Source organism: Coffea arabica, chromosome 8e, assembly GCF_036785885.1.
Source record: "Coffea arabica cultivar ET-39 chromosome 8e, Coffea Arabica ET-39 HiFi, whole genome shotgun sequence".
Classification (NCBI taxonomy): domain Eukaryota; kingdom Viridiplantae; phylum Streptophyta; class Magnoliopsida; order Gentianales; family Rubiaceae; genus Coffea; species Coffea arabica.
Window position 1 is genome coordinate 869,275 of NC_092324.1, and position 19,842 is coordinate 889,116.

Sequence of the window (19,842 nt, forward strand, 5' to 3'; positions counted from 1 at the left end):
CCCGGCACCTTATCTTCTAAAGCTCAAATTCCACATTTTTCAGTGCAAAAGAAGAAAAAAGTATGGCTTCTTCTTCTTCTTCTTCGGACAATCCATTGTCAAAAGATACAATGTCGAAGGAAGAAGAAAGATTTGCAACGAAAAAATCCACCCCAAATTGTCTAACATTACTACCCTTTTCAGCTCCCCCGCATTTCAGGCAACCGGCTCCTCCACATTTGAAGCCAAACCTACAGTTACTAAAAGTAGCAGCGACCCACGTTGCCACTCAACTCCATGATTCCATTCTCATATCTGCTGATAAATTCCTCAGCATGCTGCATGGTTTAGCTTCGCAGAATCCCCTTCTCTGCAGACTTCTATCGTTTTCTTCTCATCTCCAAAGTTTCAGCTCCCAGGTATGTGTTCTGTATTTTTCTTCTGTTCTTTTTTCACATTGTAAATTTGTCCATAGAAGCATTTGAGTGTGGGAAACAATAACTGTTTATTGGCTTTCGTCATTGGGTTACTGGAGCAAAAGTTGAATAAAACCAAATGAAAAGATTCAAACTTTAGTCTGAATGGCCGGTTGGAAGGCAGGATTTTTGCAGGAGTATGAACATTTGTTTGTCAACAGCAGGAATATTTGATGTGGGTTGCTTTTGTTTTTCTTTTTTCCTTTTTTTTGTGTTTTATGTAGTTTACTTATTTGACATGCCTCAACTTTGGGATCATCACGGTGAAATCTGGTCGAAAATGTGCGTTCTTTGTTCTTGAAAATATGTGGATTAAGCATGATGGGGTAGATTGGTTGACTGAGATTTTAGGGCAGTGTAGATTATGCAAAATCGTATTACTTAGGATGGCTAGATGATGAAATTTATGGTGGGATTAAAATTTGGAATATCAGAAGGCTAAGAGAAAGTTGAGAAAGACACTAGTAAGTTTTTGTCTACATTACATTGAGATTCATCAGTCATTCTCGATACCCAAAAAGACAAAAAAAAGAGACTTTTCATCCCCCTTCTACCTGCCTGCCCCGCTTGCCCCTCCCATCATCCACTCCCTCCTCTCCTTTAATCCAAAAGTGTCTCCCCTCTCAGCAATACATTCCACATAGATCATTCCTCTTGAACATTTTTCTCTGACTTGTTCGATGAGGTTTTATTTTGATTAATGTTGTCATAGTCGTAACAAGTGATTCAAAGGACAAATTAATGAAAACACTGGAGAAAGAATAGTAGTCAGAGGATGAATGAATACAATGTTGAGAAGAAGAAGGATCTGAGAGGGATTTGTTGTGACTTCTTTATGCCTATGAAGCATGATTTCTTTGTTGTGCAATAGAAAAACCAACAGCCCTTAGTTTCTGGTATATAGTAGTAGTGTTAATAATCAGAGCTCAGAATGCAGCTCATATTGTTCTTATATTGTTGCCTCTTTGGCAAAGCCGAAAGAGAAAGACGGAAAATGAGAAGAAGGGTATGAAAAATTGAATCTGGAGAAGACAGAGGAAGCGATCAAAGTGTGCTTGTTTTAAGGAGAAGAGGATTTTGGTAGCATTGACTTCCCTAGTTTAGGAAGACAAATAGAAGGACCAATAATTAATGTAAATTGGATTAGAAACCTCTGTTATCTAATCCTTTATCAGTTGGATGGGAATGCAGACTGACTTATTTGTGTTCTGTGTCCAGGCATTAGCTGTATGATTTTAGCCTTAACATGTAACAAATGTCAAGGCTAAAAAGGAATCAGATGAACATTATTTTGTCTGACTAACAAGATACCTCTGCTTTCCCTCTTTGTACTGCTTGAAATATTGATTACTGGAGTAGATAGTTTGAACGACATATTTTAACAATAACAGCTTGTGCAGTTACTTGGTGTATAAAAAGTCCTGCTCCGAGATTCAGTCAAACACGTTTTAAAATATCTGTGTTTGTTATTAATGTTTTTGTGTTCTTTACCCCTTTCAGTGTATTGGAAAATGTCGTTGATAGTGGAGTATCTTTGTGGCCACTGAACTTATGCATCTGATTCTACTTTACCTTACAGATGCGGTGCAGAAACTATGGACATTTGGATGCCCGGTCCAACCATAACTTTGCAGCCGTCTTACTTGGCGATTCGGTTGCTGGAATTGTGGTTACTAATGGGATTCTGAATTTCCTGAACATCTATAATACATTATTAATTGTTAGGCTTGTTTTGACCTGGTTTCCTAATGCTCCTCCAGCTGTTGTTAGCCCCTTGAGGTTTGTCTTACTATTTTACTTCTTCTGAATGCTTTTAAACTTATTTCACTACACCAACGTGATATATTTGACATCATATTCTTGGTGCATCACATGTTGGATTATAAGTATTAAAAACAACCATGTCATAATCTGAATTCTTAAACTTCATGCCAGTATCTCTGGTAAATTTTTGTCGAAATATGGTACAATTTGTGCATGCCTGTGATTGCTTTTCCTTTGAGTTCATTATCTCTGGAAACTGATATGTGGCTTAATTCTGGACGAAAGAAAATCATTTGGCTCATATACGTGTACCATAACATAGATAAATTAACAACTTGAATGTTGATCTAGTCCTTGCTAGAGGTATCCAATATTTCATTTGCAGGACCATTGGAAGTGCGACAAGAAAATATTAAGTAGTTAAGGTTCATTAGTTGACTCAAAGGGTCTAACAAAATGTTGTCTTTTCTTCTTGACTTGTATAATGACAATAGTGAGCCCTTTTTTCCCCTTAAAATAACATCTATAAGCATTTGAAGCCCTTACGGGTGTGAACCATGTGAATTCTGCTGCAGAGGCAGATCATGAGATTTAATAATTACTGCTTAGTGATTTCTTCCCCTCTTGAACAAGGAGCAAAAATATCTTTGATCTGTAATGTGCAGAATGGCCTTCTTGTACTTTTCTGGTGTCTAATTACAAACTTTTTGTGGTACTATTGTATCCATCCAATTGTATGACAAAATGTGAATCATGCTTCTTGTGAACATTATAAATCAATTTGAGCATGTTGTCTCGACAATTGCTTATTTCTTTCAGCACCATATGCGATCCCTACTTGAACATATTTCGTGGGATTATTCCACCACTTGGAGGGACTCTGGACCTTTCACCTATATTAGCATTCCTTGTTCTGAATGCTTTTACCAGTACAGCTGCCGCACTTCCTGCTGAACTTCCCCCTACAGGAGTTTCTGAACGTCTGCCATCTCGCACAACAGTATCACCCTTTACGACATCACAGAAGAAATGGATCAGAAGACTTTCCAGTGTCAAGTCAAAAAACTCATCTGGTGAAAATTGAATCAATTCATTAGGCCTCAATTGATTCTGTCCTGTTACAAGAGGAGTCGTGCTGTAGGATACTTTGATTTTGCTTAATATTCATGTATAAGGTACAAGAAATCCTTGACTTTCACGCTCAGAAATGTAAATTTGCTTATATGCATCAGATTATTCTCTCCTGTGTTCATCATGCCACTTTGAGCTTCCAAAAACATTTACAATGATCTGGCAAACTGCCCAATTTCAACCTGTGCTAGGTCCTTTAGCTACAAGGAAGTACATTCTCTCACAATTTATTCTGACCACTTTTGAAAGCAATTCTTTCGCTACTTGATGGCTAATGGTGTCAAACTTGTGCTAGTGCTTATAACTCTGTAATACTTTGCCAAATATGTATGGTACCTTCTTTGGCCCTGTGATTGTGATTATTTCTGTAATTGTATGTATTTTGGTTGTTGACTAAAGATAGAGCAAACATGAAAGTGTTAGATAATAGCAATCGCAGAAATGTTATTATAGTAATAAAAAGGGAGGGTTATTATCCTTTTTAATTTCCATTTTGAGCATTTGTTCGTGTTCAGTTAGGTCTTCTGCATGCCCGGGATTCTTGAATGGCAAGAGAATCATCCCAAAACAACATAAATCAGAAAGCAATGCTAAAGATAGAATGTTGATAATGACTTCAGATTCCGTAATAGCTCATTAACTTTGAGTGTGCCCAACAGTTTCCCATATTTGGTACCACCCGCCCCGCCCCCCCCCTCCCGGCGGCGGCGGCCTGCGTGTAGGGCGGAAGATGGTTGATGGAACTAGGATATCAGTTGTTCCAAAAGTTGCGGTTTCCATCTCGAAGTGATCCACATTCCTACGCAAATGCTGAAACATTTGCCACTTAGGAACATGTCCACTTATAGCGCACAAGCCACCTTTGATCCTTATTCGTGCTATAAGAATCAGATTCCATGGCTGATTCCCCTGGAACATTAACATGTATAAACTACCATTGGAGAGTGCAGTCTCTTTCTGATGCCTCAGTCCAATCGCAAAAACTTTTTACTTACAAGTTTTTGTTACCTAATCTTCATAAAGAAAGTAATCTTACGTGCTGCAGCTATTCTCTGTAGTGCTGTGACAAGCAACACGAACACTTATTCAGCAAACTTATTTGGAACCGCTTAGATTTTGTCTATTCTAGATATACATCAAGAAAATGAAAAAAAAAAACTATAAATAACAAGGAAACCTTTAAAATAGGATATAACTTTAATTTGCTCAATTCATCCTATTCTGGCTATATAAAAAAGAATGACTTATCCTTTTCATTGTTGTTGTATCACTCTGGGAATGGATCCAATAGTCAAAAAGATTCTAAAAGGAGAAGACTTTGGGAAAAGAACGAAAACAGAGAGCTTAAAAGGAATCTAGAGAACAAGGGTTACGACCCTTTACGTCCCATAGAAAATCAGAGTTCCAAAACTGGTCTAATAAAGCTGGTTTCTCGTGAGGAAGGATTCCACAAGATGGACCAGGGAGCTACTTGGAGGAGTAGCAGGCCTTCTTCATACGATCAAAGGGTTATAGCAATATGCTTGGCACTTGCTGCTGTAATCTCACCTCTTTATATTGATAGGATAAAGGAAACGGAGCCAGAGCCTGAGGAGGAAACCATCAACATATCTTCGTATCTACCTCTGTTGCTTTTGATTCTGATCATGTCTATAGCTGTATCACGTTACTTGGACCGAAGTTTTACCAGTTTTGATCCTAACTGGATTCACAGAGTTTGTGGCTCTTCCACTGGGATCATCATTCTTCTGCTGATTCTCGCATCAGTTTTGAAGTTCAAATCTTCTTAATTTTATCTGAGCAGCTTAGAAGAGATCAGCAAATTTTATCTGTGGATGTAAGATGCTGACTTTTCTTACCACAATTTTAAGTTTGTTGAAATGCGCATTATGCTCTTCCTAACTGGATTCAGAGTTTGTGGCTCTTCCACTGGGATCATCATTCTTCTGCTGATTGTCGCGTCAGTTTTGAAGACCTGAGCAGCTTAGAAGAGATTAGCAAAGTTTATCTATGGATGTAATGTGCTCATACTTCGTTCTTTTCCTACTAATTTTGCTTCCCAGTGGCTGTGATCATACCAGAATATCATGATCATATATTTTGGCCAGGTGCTGCATAACTTTTTGAAAAACAGCACCGTATTTTTTTGTACTACTGATTGCTTTAACTTTCTATGTTGACCTTATAGATTAGTTTTCTAACGTCTTTTTCTTTTCTTTTATCTTTTTGTCTCAAGAAAATAAATAGCCTTGCTTGTGCAGTTGTATGGTAGAGATAATTTGCAGCAAAAAAATGGCCAAAGCTTTATATAAATCAAACTGCTAGAAGGATTTTCCATCTTGGGTGTACCCTGGATCCTGTTCACTTTTAATGAATACTCGTTGGCTGGAGAATGTCATGGCTAGAGAGCAGCATAAACTTTCTAATGCATTTGGTAAAAGTGCACAGGGGGCTCCCATGGTCACCATTCTATTATCTTCAGGTAGAGCAAGAAATGAGTTGATGCTGCATAAGCATGCCGGTTTAACAGTGGTTGTGAATGCCACAGAAAGTGATACAAAGCAATAGTAGAATAGGCTAATTTCTCATGCTACCATGATTTTTTGGTGATTTACATTGCATCAGACAAAACTTTCAGCGGGTGAATAGCGCGACAGTGTTCCTGAAGATTCAAACAGTTGCATTTTCCAGTATTGGTGTCAACTGCAACCCGATAATCTGCACTTGTGTGTTTGAGTGCCCATTTACAAAAGATTTTGTGATCTGCAGAACCAATCAGATACAAAGAGATCAGTATTCTGATACCGGTCAAATTCTCCTGACCTCTGTTCTCTACAATGTGTCAGAATCTCAACAAAACTAATATCAGCGTGACAGGAACAAAGACCTAAGGGTTTGATGAACATTAAGCAGGGAAATATTAGAGCATCCGCCTGTTTAAATACAGAAAACATTGGTCCATGGGAACCTGAAACCTGAACTCTGAATTGGCAAAATCTCACAATTTGTGTGATTCAGCTTTTATGCTTTTACTGAAGCGTCAAGGTTTTTAGCAATCTACAACAATCACAGCCATATAAATATGACTAAACAGGAAAATAATTGTTTAATTTTTCCCACTCTCCTTTGCCTGTTGAAGGCTAAAAAACATGAAACGAGAGTTGGGCTGGCCCCCTAAAGGTAGAGTTTTGGAGTTTTTCGTTGGACATATGTAGAATGTATGGCTCATGTTTCACTGCAAGAATAGGTGGACTTGCCTACCCCAAAAGGTTCAATCTACTTTTCCATCATGAACATATAGTTACCTCCCCAACTAAGAACAAATTTTGCACAACTATATCAAATTTCCGTTCATTTAAGCTGATCAATGCCAATAGCTGCTGAAGAACACTAGATGCTATTCAACTTTCCAAGCGATGGGATAAGTGATTTGCAAACAACATAGGAGCTAATGGTAAACCCAGTCCAGAAAATCCAAGATAATTAAACTTGGTTTCTGGAGAAATTAGAGTCAAAAAGATCTTGAACCCAATAATGATAGCTAACATGCACCTCAACATAAGATATCCCAAATCATGAAAACAAGTAGATAAGGAAAGACTAGCAATCAGACATAGCAGATAAGGAACAAGGAAATACCTTCTACAAGTCTTCCATCAGATAATCATCAAAATGTCACAGCACAAAAATATTCCCAAAATATTCAAATCACAATTTCAAACCCATCAACAGGTGAATAGATGACAATAATTCAGTCAAAGGCCTCAAATTTCAAACTTGATGTTAAATACAAATATCCAACTTCTAAATTACTTCTCAATTGAGCAAATGAAAGGATTTCGATTTCATAGACACGGTCCTTAAAATTACATACATTGGTACAAAGACACAGTACATATTTGTTCATATGGAAGATAACAATGCTGATAATGCCACAGAAAATTTTACATATGTGTTTACATGGACAGAAACACAATAATACTCGTATTCCCAAGGCTGCGGATATTTCATGAAATGGTGGTGGCTCCAGGGTTGGCTGTTGTAGTGGAGATTTATAATGGATAAGGCATACCTCAACATGGATGTGGTGGGGAATAATTCACTAGTTTGTGGTGTTTCCCTAATTCACAATGTAAACATGCATAACTTAGACAGAGAGGGATGTCATAGGTGGGCACTTAACAACTGGTTGCGGTCAATTTGGCATGTGCTTGACTGGTGACTGATGACACTGATAATTCCTTAGTGTGCAATGGTGATCCCCAAACCTAGAAGGGATGGGAATTCCAACTTTTTCACGGAGGTAGAATCAGAAAGGCCTTTCTCAACTTAATTTTGCAAAAGTAAACAAAAGAAATAGAAAAGAAAAGTTGGTATTAATTCATTGTTCCATGTGATTCCAGAATGCCAAATGGGACCTACAGAACATACAGAAACATGACTTTTGTTTAGGACAACATTTTTGAAGAAAAGTTCAGCAGCAGTCATATGGCATACCTGTGTACAACCAAAGAGTTTGACCAACTTCAGTGACAGGCAGCTGTCAACAATCAATCCCAGTGCCTTATCCGTTAATTTGCGACACCATGACAAATCCAATACCAACAACTTTCTTGAACATTTGGCGAGCGAAAAGGCAGTGCAAGGGCCAACCTACCAAGCATCATGGCTCAGTTGTTTTAACTAAAGACAATAGGCCGAGAAAAAAGGTAAACAAACAAAAAGTAAAATCAAGAAAAGAGAACTTTCTCTACTAACACGAATTGCGTGTTTCCAAAAAACCTAAAATAACATATTCACTTGACAGCACAGTGTAATTCCCACCTACCAATGTCAAGAAAAGACTTTCGTGAGAACATGGACATAATCAAGTTCCCATGCCACTAGAGTTCTATACAGAAGAATGAGTACATTTTTGTATTTCATTTCTATCAATGGACCATGTAAAGCAGCACCTTAATCAACTCTACAGAATGCATATTGCTAATCAACTTTTGTCTTTCAGTGGTAAATCAATAACACTTCAGTAATATGTAATGACTAGAATCCAGCAGTCCTAAGCAAGTGTTGTCTCTCCCCATTTTATTGTCCAACATGTTGCTTTGGGAAATATACACAAGAATATGCCCTGAAACTACAAGGAAACTGACATAAAAATATTGAAGGTAAACTCTTGAGCATAATCTCGAGTAAAGGGCAGGAATATACAGAAGAGATAACATTAACATGATATCCATCACGCATTCCCAAAATGTGCCCAGAATTATTAAGATATTGCCAGGCTAGATTATATCTAGAACAAATGATCAAGGACCTAGGGAATCATAATCAGTCAAATACCAAATAGGCAAGACCAGGCTCATTCTAGATCATTGCTACCTATAGTAGAATCATAATTAGTAGAGAAGATAGCATGAAGTCAACTTTGTACCCTGCCATTATAACTAAACAAAATTTATGAACAACCAAAAAGGGAGACCTTTTATGTGCATTATGCAACTAAATGGATATCATAACCTATATTACCAAGTACAGCAAGTACAGAGTTTGATCAGATGATGCTTATACCGAAGTAACACTATTGAGACATAGTTCCTTCAAAGACTCTCCAGAAGCTTCCAAGAATGCCGCAATTGCTTCATCGCTAAAATGTAAAGAAATTCAGATCAGGAATTTGAATTTGAAAATAGAAAAAGAATTTCAGTTTAAAATAGGGGCATTTCTCTCTTTTTCTTTGGTTGAGATAGAAGTTGTAGGGCAATTTGTGGGCTAACACAATGTAACTAATAGAATATAAATTGTGCCTCTGTAATCCAGCTCCTAACCTCCTCACATCCCACTATTGTCAAAACACAAAAGCAAGGGAAATCCTACACCACACAAATATTGTTCAAAATCACATCTAAACGCTTGGAGAGGGTAGCTTAGGTAATTGTAACAGGATACATTATGCATTCTCCACAAACTGCATCTAGCTGACATGCCTTTCATTTACTAGGCGGAATGAAAACCTCCATTGGGACCAAGACAAGCTATAAATAAAAACATAGGATATAAGTTAATCTAGCCATTGTCAAGGAACAGGACATTAGACCTTTCCAACAGCTCCTGAGCTACCACCAGCAAAATATCAGTATCAACTGACAAAGGACATGTATGTTCCTCCGGAAATTCCTACTTTTCTACTTACCTCTTTGACATCCTTGTGTAATTACAGTCAAACCAGCATTTTATTGGCCAGAATTTCATGGAACAACTACACAACATTTTTGTCTATCTTTCTTTATTATTTTGTTTTTCTCCCTCCTGTAATTTGACATTCTTGCCATTGTAGTTTGAAAGTCACCAATGCAGATCTCCAAAGGAAGCAATGCCAACAATAAATCAGATTTTACAGTCCTTGGATCATTTCTATTGTATAACTAGTAATTGACTGATCTCACAAACCTGAATTTGTTGCGGCAAAGTTTAAGTGTTTGAATGTGCTGACAACCATCAGCAAGGAATTGTAATGCAAGATCTGTCAGTTTATCTAGGTTTGAAATGTTTAATGAATGTAAACCACTACAGGTATCTCCAATGGCTCTGAGGGAACCATTGGTCAAGCCCCTGCATCCAGAGAAAAGAAGATCAATAGTAGAGAAAAAGCCATCATATCAAAGGAAAGTACTTGAAATATAGCTTTAATTAGCAAGCGCAAAACAATGAATTTACTTACAGACAATTGGACAAATCAAGCTCCTTTAGAGTTTGCCCACATGTGTTAACTACGGCGTCAACAAATTGGTCAGACACAGTGTGAATTCCAGCAACAGACAAGACCTCCAAGTATGCAAACTTCCTCAATGCAGGTAGGATAAGCATTGCATCTATTTTCGGGCACTCATCAATATACAGCTCCCTCAACTTGGATCCCAAAGAATTGGCCAAGAAATTGATGCCAACATTGGTAAGAAGGGAGCAGTGGCTCAAATTTATAGACTCTAATTCAGGTGCAGAGTTGACAAATGCTTGTAGCCCATCGTTGGATAGACGACATGCACCCTTTAATGATAAGACACCTAGTTTGGGGAACCTCAAGCCAGCCAAAGTAAATGGACATTGCCCACATAATTCAAGTTCAAGTACCTGCTTTTACAACACACAGATTAACAGAAAGAGAGAGAGAGAGAGAGAGTTCAGTCCACCAGAACAGATATAGGAATATCAAAACATGAAAACAAAAGACCACTGAAACATGACACAGCATAAGTGAGGCTTATTGTAATTTTGAGGGAAGGACTTAGACAAGTTTTTCTTAGAAAAACCACCCTAAAAATTTCAAGCTTAACTCTAAAGTAGGGAAAATGAAGGCTAGTTAAACTCAAGGTCCTTCTAAAATGGTTAAAACAGTAAGAGGGTAAACCAGCATTATTCTTCTTTCCCCCTCCTGCCCTCCCCTCTCTAACATGAAGGAAAATAACTAAGATGATTAGTGCTTACAACCAAATAAAAATCAAAGTAAAAAAGACATGCAGAAAAATAAATATGATTGAGCGTCAGCCCTATAGCCAGCAAGATGACAAGCTCATGAACCAAGGACATGACAAATGCAAACAAGTATGAAAAGTAATGAATAAATAAAGAATGATGCAGTGGATTTTATTTTCCTTAATTTTCGACAAAGTTAGCATCCAATGACATTGAGAAACATGACAATCAGGGAGTTCATCATTAGACACAGGAAGTCATGAGAAGTCAACTAGAACCAAGAACGAGTACATTTATCAAGAAAAAACACAATCCTGAAGCTTGTTTTAAGAAGGTTAGTATCCCAAGTAACAAATTCCAAAAACGCACCTGGAGTACATAAACCATCTCAACAATATGAGGCATCAACAAACTCATTCAAAAGGAACTCTATAATCGCAGAGCATACAGAACCAGCAATTCAAAAGAATGCACTAATGTGATAGGACATCAAATACAAGATAACTAACCAGTAGTAGACTTACCTTCAAATTTTTAGCATCAAAATTTCCAAATGCCTCTGAAAAATGGCAATCTGTTAGCCATGAACAGTCCTTTATACGTATCTCCGTTGGAGATCCTTTAACAAAGAGTTCAAAAGTGTGAACATCCATTTTCCGGAGATTACAGATACAGTCAGCGAGCTTTCGCCTGAGGAAATCGGGAACAAGTTCAAGTGAAACTATAGCCTCAGCTTTTGCTGCAAGAGCTTTCAGGGAAAGATCCAGAAGTGAAGGAACAACGGGTCTAAATGAATTGCAGCCATTGTCAGATGGTTTCCAATCAATAAGTTGCCTGGATCGCCAGGACGTTCGGTCTCTAACCATCATCAGAGCGGTAGAAAAAGGACCAGGAGATTTTCCCAGTAGATCTTCAAGTGAAGGCTTTTCCTGACTAGAAGATACATCTCCATTCTCCGCCCACCGTGCAAATTTATGAGCATTTCTCCGGAGTTCACCGTGTCTCAGTATCTGCATCTCAATATCATATTCTGCATGTTTTCTACGCGCGAATTCTGAGCTCGACTCTGAGCCTTCCACTTGGTAACCATTCTCACTTGGGTGGTTAAACCTTTTCAAATCCTGGCTTCCTGGTTGATATTCAAACTGTATTGAATCCTGGCTTCTTGTTTGTAACTCCAACTGAGTTGGATTAGTTGCAAGTGACAACCAAGAATCAACAATTTTAGCTTTCCCTTTCTCTTCCCTGGTGTATCTCCGCCCATCACTCACATAACTATTTCCATCATAACTCCTGTCCATTAGTCCCAATCCAAAATCAATATTCTCAAGAAGCTCATTATTAGTTTCTTCCACAATGAGCTTCCCCTTTCCTTTGACGTCATGTGCAACAATCCCTATTCCCTCCTCATCCTCACTATCATCAGATGGAATGCAAATAATGTCAACCTTCCTATTTACAGCTTCAGGTACAAATTCATCATCCTCTGAATCGATCAACGCCACGTTAAGATCAAAGCCACACAATTCATCAGTGCAAGAAACTCCCCTTTCTTCCCCAGAACCCATTGCCTGATTCTCATTTCTTTCCTCCTCCTCAGTATCAATCCCATGAAAAACCTCCAGATTTCCATCAATCCCATCAAAGATCCTAACTTTCTTCCCCGTCCAATCTCCCCCATCACTTTCCCCACTTAACCTCTTCTTTCCACTAGAACTCTCCCTACTATTTTCACCTTGACTCGGAGGCCCCATATCACCCCAATTACCACACAATTTCAAATAAATCCCAGCACCCAAAAGCCCCAAACAATAAAAAATTCAGGGGCTTTAAAAAAAACCCAGAAAAAATTAAATTCTGGGGATCAATCAGCGGGTCACAGAAGAAAAGAAACTTTCTTGTTTCAAGAAAGAGAGAAGAAAAAAGAAATGAGCTTTCCCCCGAAAAAAGATCACACAAAGAGAAGCAGGACGGTCATGTAAGAAAGATGATTAGCAATGAATGAAACAACTGATGATAACGAAAAGTAGATGTTGTGGTGGCCTTGTGTACAAAGGGCTTTGCATGGGCAATTAAGGAAGAAAGTTATTAAAAAGAAAGTTGTTGGGATTACAGAAATAGTACCAAGAATATTATTAAAAAAGAGATGTAGAGAATCAGAAATTGATGATAACTTCTTCATTGGCGAAGACTTCTGAGACTTGAGACGTTGAATTATAGCAAGAGATCAAAAGAGAAAGCGAGAAAGTGCCGAGTAATTTGGCAGTGGAAAGCTGAGAGCTTTCCCACACACACACTGAAGAAGTGGTTGGTTCGCCCTTTTTCTTTTTTCTTTTAAGCCTTTTGCGTGGACCTTTTGGGGAAGCCTATTTATAGCTTTGCCCCTTCCCACTGCACATATCTAAATGCTAGTAACAAATAGTATAAACTACTGGGAGAGTAATTTTTACTCTTTATCAATTTGTTTGTCAAATTGCCATCATGCACTAGCTGAATCTCAGAAAGGGGATCTAAAACATTTTTGTGCTGTTTAGAGTCTAGGAATTGGAGTCTTGCCAAATGGGCTCTAAGTTATTGGTTACAATGGCACAAATCTCTTGTCTTTCTGTTTCCTTCATTAAGATTTTTTTACCAATTCAGTAGTATTGAGGGCTTGACTCCTATGTATTTGTTTGCTTCATAAATAAATGCGGAGGCAAAGTGAAGTTGGAAATTGGAATGTCATTAAATTCCACCAAAGTAAATAATTCATGTGCAATTAATTATTGGTTTGGCTAAGGGATGACTGTATTGGACACTTAATAAGAGGGAGTTTAGGTGTTACTTTTTTTTAATTAATTCCATAAAGTGTATTTATATGGTAATTTAAGTGTCTTAACGAGTACTAATTGTACACTGATTAGAAAAATCCTATAACTGTTATCTTTCTTAGCTTTAATTTTTTTCCATAAATTAATAAAGTGCATAATTATTACATTAATAAAGTTGGTATTCACAAGGACTATTATGAAGTCATAAACAGACTGTAGAAAATGATTCAAATGCACTGCACATTTTGATTTGCAGACTCTTCTTTTTGTACTCTTTTTTGTAGGGTTAAAAGACCAAAAACACCCATGAGTTCTAGCATTTCAAGTTTTCATACCAAACCAAAGAACTTTTTAGCTTAACAAACATAAAAGGCAGTCGTGTTTTCAGGGAAAAATGTCACTGTGGGAACACAAAAGCCTCTCAAATGTATGAAAAAAAATAAGGATTAATCTTCTATATATTGATAGTGTATACATTTTTATCATTGGTTGTATGACACAAATTCAAATTTGAATTTGAAATCCAAATTTTACATATGTGTCATTGGTTGTATGACACAAATTCAAATTTGAATTTGAAATCCAAATTTTGCATATGTGTCATGCATTCAGCCGTGACAGTGTAGTTTATACACTGTCAGTATATATAAAATTTACTGAAAAAATAATAGATGTCATGATTTCATGTTAATCTCTTCTGCCTGTTAACAGATGCACAGTTGCCATTAGTAGATAAAGACGCTAAAGCAATCACCAAACATCCATTTTTCGGGAACCACTTTGAAATTCAGTATTACAAACTGAAGCATTATTGTACTATAAAATTTTCACTATAAAAGAATGACAGCAAAACTGATAACGGCCCAGATGTCCCAGTTGCAGTTCCCCAGTTGCTGCAAAATGCTAGTAATCTGTTATCTTTGGCATAACCAAATGTACATTACGCTCTTTCCTAAAACATAAATTTTGGCACAAAGAATGAAAAAGTTTGGAAAAAGAATGCAATAAAGCCCTGCATTTGTATCCGATATTGCTCCCTCTATCTCTTATTTTCTTTTCATTGAAAACTCAGTCTTCTCTTCTTCAGAACTGGTTCGGAAGAACCAGAGTTTTTTCTGTCTGTGTCATCAGATAAAAATTTGAGAGGCGAATACTCCAAAAAGTCTTCTGAAGACTCGAAGTGGCTCACGATATCCTGTGATGATGTCGACTGCAACCCAACGATATGCACCATGGGGTTTGTGTGGCGATTGAGAAATACATCTGTTATCTGCAGAATCAGCATAGATACAAGCAGCAATATCAGAACTCTGATACCCATCAATTTTTCCTCCATAAAATGTATCAGAATCTCAGAAAAGCACATGTAGCGATTTTAGGTTTTAAGAGAACATAAAGCACAGACATAGTCAAGCATGCATGTGGCTGTTTCATTAAATCCACAGGCTGATTAAACTTTTTGCATTGGCAAACCTTGCCTCTTCTGCAGCTGGCCTTAATGCCTGTACTAAAATCTCAAATATCTGGGTGAAGTTTAGGCTGATGGACTATACTAAGAGTCTATGAAAGTATCAGATGGTTATTCTTGTGGTGTTCTCCGTTTACCTCTTTAAAGTGAAGAGATATTCGCCAGCATTTTAGGGTAGAGGCTTGAGGTTTTTATTTGAAACTAGCTAGCCACTAACTCTTTTCTCAGGAACAATTTTGCAGCATGCTTAATCTTCTCTACTGGAAGAAATACATTATGTTACTGGACTTAGACCCCTCAAAATTTTATACTAAAGAAAGATTGCAATGACATGAAAGATAAATCACTGCTGAAGCAACAACCAGAAGGGATATATCTCTCGTCATTGAACTAGTAGACATATTTGCCTACACTGTAAGGACAACCACTAAAAATAAGTCATTTCTCATAAGATGGACTAGTTTCTTCTCAGCTAGAACAAGGAAGCGGATGGGCAAAATTATAAATGGTCAAATCAGATTTAACTAATTCGAGTGCAGATAATTACTTGTGCAGCAAAGAAAACAAAGGCTAGCAGTTGATACATCTATGGAGTAAGTGAAAAACTTCTAAACACCTTCCATCAGATGATCAATTTAAACACTTCGAAAAACTGAGTGCAAACAAATATGCCTAAAGAAACACCAGATTGCCTATAGTAAAAGAAAAGGGGGAGTCCTGACCTTTTATAGAAGAAGGTTGAAGAAAGGCCTTTCTCAATTCAATATCATAAATCAAAGAAAGAAAAGGCGAAAAAAGAAGTTGGAACAACTTTATTCTTCAGTTTGGCCTAAAGAAGTGCAAGAACATAATTTCATCTTTTAGGGGGTTTTTTAGTCATATGCAAATTCAGCAGCAGTAAGACGGGAATACCTGCGTACAGCAGAAGAGTTTCAACAGCTTCAGTGACTTGCAACTGTCAACAATCAATCCCAGTGCCTGATCTGTTATTTTCTTGCACCCAGATAAATCCAAACTCAACAAATTTGTTGAATATTTGGCAATGGAATAGGCAGTTTGGGAGCCAACCTGTGAAGCATCGCAAGCTCTGTTGCTTTAATGGCAATAAAGTAAGCTGAGAAAAACAGGTAACAGGAGAAACCAGAAAATGAAAGGAAGACAAAGTTTTACCAGTAAAACCCTGTGTCATGTTTCTCAGAGACCTAGAATTTCAATAGCATTTCTTTACTTAATATTGCAGTCCCATCTCCCAACAGTTTGCAGAAGGATCTTTGAGTTGAGATGAGCATAATCAAATCACAATCCAATTTGTAAGCTTGGAAGCAGAATAAGGGTACATCTTTTGAAATGTTTTATCATATTGCTTGTAAACTTTTTCTTGAAAGAGAAAAAACAATTTTTATGTCAAGCAATGACTAGTACCCTATGTACAATATTTATCTCCTTTCCACATTTCATGGTCTAAGTATTCTAATGTGCACAAGAAGAAAAATGTCAGGAAAATACAGTGAACCAGAGTCTCTTAATCATTCTTAATCGTCAGTTTTCTCACAAGAAGTTAGCTTTGCACCAGCTACCAATCATATGAAACTTTGGGGGAAACCCCCAACTGATATTTCAGGCCTAAGCATTCTATTGTGCATTGTATGCACAACTAACTATGTATCAATATCATCATGTGTTCCCAGATAAAGATATGTCAGGCCTAAGCAAGAACAGCATATGTCACAGAATACTCATACCTCCTTAACATGGTTGAGAGAAAGTTCCTTCAAAGACTGTCCAGAAGCTTCCAAAAATGCAGCAATTGTGTCATCACTAAAATGAAAAAATTATATCAGATTAGAATTTAAGGTTGAAAAAAGAAAGAAACCATAGTACATTTTGTTTTCTAGAGAGAGAGAGAGAGGAACCAAATACAAATAACAACACAGTTTTCTACCTCAGTACCCTCTTCGCACAGTCACAGACCAGCTTATCAGAATAACTGAAGCACGCATTCGGGAAAAGCGACACAGGTTTTCAAGAAAGTGCAAGTTATTATGACTACAAAGTAAAGCTTGCTGAAACATTCTGTTCATCCATCCAAACAAATATAGTGAAAGTTATAGTTGGCAGTGCAAAATCTCCATAAAGAATCAGTGTCAACTTTAAATTAACAATCCCTTTGATCAAATTAGTGTGTAAAGTAACAAATGTACAATATAACAACAACAACGTTATAAAACTAATCTCAGGAACCTGAATCTAACAACAACAACGTTAAAAACTAATCTCAGAAACCTGAATCTATTGGCGCAAAGTTTAAGTGTTTCAATTCGTCTACAACCATCACCAAGATATTCCAATCCCATATTTGGCAGTCCAACCAAGTTTGATAGGTTTAATGACAGTAAGCCCCTGCTGTAATGCGCAATGTGTTGGAGAGCATACTTGGTCAAACTCCTGCATGCCACAAAAAATCAGAAGACAATAAGTGGACAAAATAAGACGTCATATTCATGAGCTAGCGTTGATTAACAAGAAGATCTGAAAATGACTTACGGACAATCAGCAAAATCAAGCTTCTTTATGTTATGCCCAAGTGCACATAATATGTAACTAACAAATCTGTCGCAGACTGCGTAAATTCCAGCAACTGACAACGCTTCCAAATGCTCCAACTCCATCAATGAAAGATGCACATCCATTGCATCTATTTTTGGGCAGTAGCTGATGTTGAGCTCCCTCAGTGTTGATTTTAAAGAATTGGCCAAAATTTTGATACCAACGTTGGTTAGAAGGGCGCAATGGCTCAAATTTACAGAGCTTAGTGCAGGTGCTGACATGACAAGTGCTTTTAGCCCAGTAGGGGATAATTGACATGCTCCTTCTAGAGATATGACACGAAGACTGGGCAAGCTATTTGAATACCAAGCTAAAGCTTTCTTTATTACCGTATCAGCTGCAAATTGCGTGCATTGTTCAAGTTGAAGCACCTGCTTCCACAACAAAGCCATACACAAAAATAGGAAATCAAAAGTAAAAAAGGGAGCTTAATTACTTCGCCAGACATCAGTTCTACATGTATCAAAAGGAAGAAGTTGGACAAGTTTAAGTTTTTTACCTGAAAGCACCAAGACATGATTATTGAGATTAATTGCAAACTAACAAAAAGGCAAAGCTTTATGAATTCAAATTCCAAGATGAATAGTTAAAAACACCAAGAAAAGAAATCAAATATCCTTCCAGATGCATAAATCACCCTTTTTTTTTGTCAGATAAAAAAGGCAAGCTCAGGATATCAGAAATAAAAATCATAGTGGACCAAAATTACAATACCTAAATCATTTACAAATTAATAACCATGATTTAAAAAGAAAATTCAGTGGATTTTTTTTCTTGTTATTGTCTATGATTCGGGAAATCAAGAAAGTAGCATTCAATATTACGTTCAGCAACTAACTCAGCAGAAGCTTAGTAAATAGGGGTTTCTTGAATTGGTGAAGAAAGTTTCTAGCTCAAACCAATAATAATAAGATATATGATAAAAGGAAGACTTAATTACTTTCAAACTTTTTGGATCATTGAGATTCCTAAGAGTCTTCAAAACCTGGTCCCCTGTCAACAGAGAACAGTCCTTTACACGTATCTCTCTTTGGTATGTCCCAACAAAAAGTTCAAAAATGCGAATATCCATTTTCCGGAGATTGCAGATCATGTAACCGAGTCTTCTTCCGAGGGAATCAGGAGCATATCCAAGTGACATTATATGCCCAGCATTTTGTGCAAGAGCTTGCAAGGAAAGATACTCAAGTGAAGGTACAGGACGTAGCCTACTTCTTGATGCATCATTCGACCCTTCCCATTGAATCAGTTCCTCTCCGTCAGCTAGCCGGGAAATTCTGTCTCTGACCCTCAATAGTGCACCAAAAAAAGGACCATAAAAGATAAGCTCCTTCTCCTCCATATTATTCAGCCCAAAGTGCCTCAAGAATTTCAAGAAACAGATTAAGAGCGCCGCCCAATCTGCCAAAGTTCAAAGGGCCAGCCTAGCCAGCTAATTTTTAGAGAATTTGACGAAAAAGAATTCAGGGCTTTACTCGGCGGGTTATGGATGAAAGAAAGAAAGAAATTCGTTGTTTTCTTCACGAAAGAGAGACTTAGAGAAGAATGAACTTTTTCCGGAAATTTGCAGACCGAACTAGAAGAAGAATATGCAAAATAACAGGCAGAGAATCAAAAGGGTGAGGTCATGCAAGAAAGATAGCAAGAAATGAATGGGAGCTGATGATAATTGTTTTTATGGGAGTGAATAATTCTTAGACAGGAATTGGATTGTTTGCGACAGAAGAGAGGCTGCTGCAGAAGAGTGAGAAACCGTTAGAATCTTGGCGGTTGAAGCTGCAACTGCTGGTTCCCTCCTTTTTTTTTTTTCCTTTATTTTCAATTTAATTACATTCACGTCCCTTGAGTTGTGTTATTTCTGTGTCCCTACTCGACATATTTGATATTGAATCCCTGATAATCAGTGCTACTTTCAATTGAGTCCATAACATTGATATATCAACTTTTTAACACGTCTAGCCTAATCCCTAACTTGTCAATAGGGATTGAATGCAATCCAAAAGTTAAAAAATTTCTTGTTTATCGCGTGATGATAAAGTTTCAACTTTCAATCCTCCTCTTGGTTTGCTTTTCCTCCTCCCCTGTTCTTGCTTCCCCCTCTTTGTACCCAAGTAGGAAAAAAATTGGAAGTACTGAA

The 19,842-nt window shown here is 37.4% G+C and overlaps 4 protein-coding genes across 11 annotated transcripts; 2 read left to right on the forward strand and 2 right to left on the reverse strand.

Moving 5' to 3' along the window:
- Positions 1 to 5: 5 nt before the first annotated feature.
- On the forward strand, positions 6 to 3,463 carry LOC113703029 (ylmG homolog protein 2, chloroplastic). The gene is made up of 3 exons (XM_027224235.2): positions 6 to 398; positions 2,035 to 2,234; positions 3,039 to 3,463. The coding sequence occupies exons 1-3, from the start codon at positions 63 to 65 to the stop codon at positions 3,301 to 3,303; spliced, it is 801 nt and encodes a 266-aa protein (XP_027080036.1). The 5' UTR covers positions 6 to 62; the 3' UTR covers positions 3,304 to 3,463.
- Positions 3,464 to 4,565: 1,102 nt separating this feature from the next.
- LOC113703973 (uncharacterized) lies at positions 4,566 to 5,173 on the forward strand. Its single transcript, XM_027225532.2, has one exon. The coding sequence runs from the start codon at positions 4,805 to 4,807 to the stop codon at positions 5,138 to 5,140; it is 336 nt and encodes a 111-aa protein (XP_027081333.1). The 5' UTR covers positions 4,566 to 4,804; the 3' UTR covers positions 5,141 to 5,173.
- Positions 5,174 to 5,780: 607 nt separating this feature from the next.
- LOC113703972 (uncharacterized) lies at positions 5,781 to 13,168 on the reverse strand. 8 transcript variants are annotated; one of them, XR_011819871.1, is made up of 7 exons: positions 11,345 to 13,168; positions 10,069 to 10,478; positions 9,798 to 9,959; positions 8,919 to 8,994; positions 8,306 to 8,484; positions 8,109 to 8,174; positions 7,848 to 8,003 (listed from the first exon to the last, which is right to left on the reverse strand). XR_011819871.1 is itself a non-coding variant. In XM_027225529.2 (6 exons), exons 1-6 carry the CDS (start codon positions 12,572 to 12,574, stop codon positions 6,021 to 6,023), a joined length of 2,127 nt encoding a protein of 708 aa, XP_027081330.1. In that variant the 5' UTR covers positions 12,575 to 13,166; the 3' UTR covers positions 5,781 to 6,020. The 8 variants fall into 8 exon arrangements, 3 of the variants coding, with proteins under 3 accessions (XP_027081330.1, XP_071917533.1, XP_027081332.1); XM_027225529.2 differs by lacking the exons at positions 8,109 to 8,174; positions 8,306 to 8,484 and adding an exon at positions 5,781 to 6,113 and having other exon boundaries at positions 11,345 to 13,166; XR_011819872.1 differs by having other exon boundaries at positions 7,848 to 8,174; positions 8,306 to 8,478.
- Positions 13,169 to 14,617: 1,449 nt separating this feature from the next.
- LOC113703763 (DNA repair protein rhp7-like) lies at positions 14,618 to 19,618 on the reverse strand. The gene is made up of 6 exons (XM_072062091.1): positions 18,646 to 19,618; positions 17,643 to 18,076; positions 17,382 to 17,543; positions 16,841 to 16,916; positions 16,011 to 16,166; positions 14,618 to 14,900 (listed from the first exon to the last, which is right to left on the reverse strand). Exons 1-6 carry the CDS (start codon positions 19,045 to 19,047, stop codon positions 14,688 to 14,690), a joined length of 1,443 nt encoding a protein of 480 aa, XP_071918192.1. The 5' UTR covers positions 19,048 to 19,618; the 3' UTR covers positions 14,618 to 14,687.
- Between the last annotated feature and the right edge of the window lie 224 nt (positions 19,619 to 19,842).

Excerpts from the sequence above, each read along its gene's own strand:
- LOC113703972 (XM_027225529.2), bottom strand. The coding sequence starts at position 12,574 with ATGGGGCCTCCGAGTCAAGGTGAAAATAGTAGGGAGAGTTCTAGTGGA. Across the intron at positions 10,479-11,344 it reads TTGATGCTAAAAATTTGAAG|GTACTTGAACTTGAATTATG; the intron begins GTAAGTCTACTA and ends TTGTAAAAGCAG. Across the intron at positions 9,960-10,068 it reads CTTGATTTGTCCAATTGTCT|GGGCTTGACCAATGGTTCCC; the intron begins GTAAGTAAATTC and ends CTCTGGATGCAG.
- LOC113703763 (XM_072062091.1), bottom strand. The coding sequence starts at position 19,047 with ATGGAGGAGAAGGAGCTTATCTTTTATGGTCCTTTTTTTGGTGCACTA. Across the intron at positions 18,077-18,645 it reads ATGATCCAAAAAGTTTGAAA|GTGCTTCAACTTGAACAATG; the intron begins GTAATTAAGTCT and ends TTGTGGAAGCAG. Across the intron at positions 16,917-17,381 it reads CTTTGCGCCAATAGATTCAG|TGATGACACAATTGCTGCAT; the intron begins GTTTCTGAGATT and ends TTTTCATTTTAG.
- LOC113703029 (XM_027224235.2), top strand. The coding sequence starts at position 63 with ATGGCTTCTTCTTCTTCTTCTTCGGACAATCCATTGTCAAAAGATACA. Across the intron at positions 399-2,034 it reads TCCAAAGTTTCAGCTCCCAG|ATGCGGTGCAGAAACTATGG; the intron begins GTATGTGTTCTG and ends TTTACCTTACAG. Across the intron at positions 2,235-3,038 it reads GCTGTTGTTAGCCCCTTGAG|CACCATATGCGATCCCTACT; the intron begins GTTTGTCTTACT and ends TATTTCTTTCAG.
- LOC113703973 (XM_027225532.2), top strand. The coding sequence starts at position 4,805 with ATGGACCAGGGAGCTACTTGGAGGAGTAGCAGGCCTTCTTCATACGAT.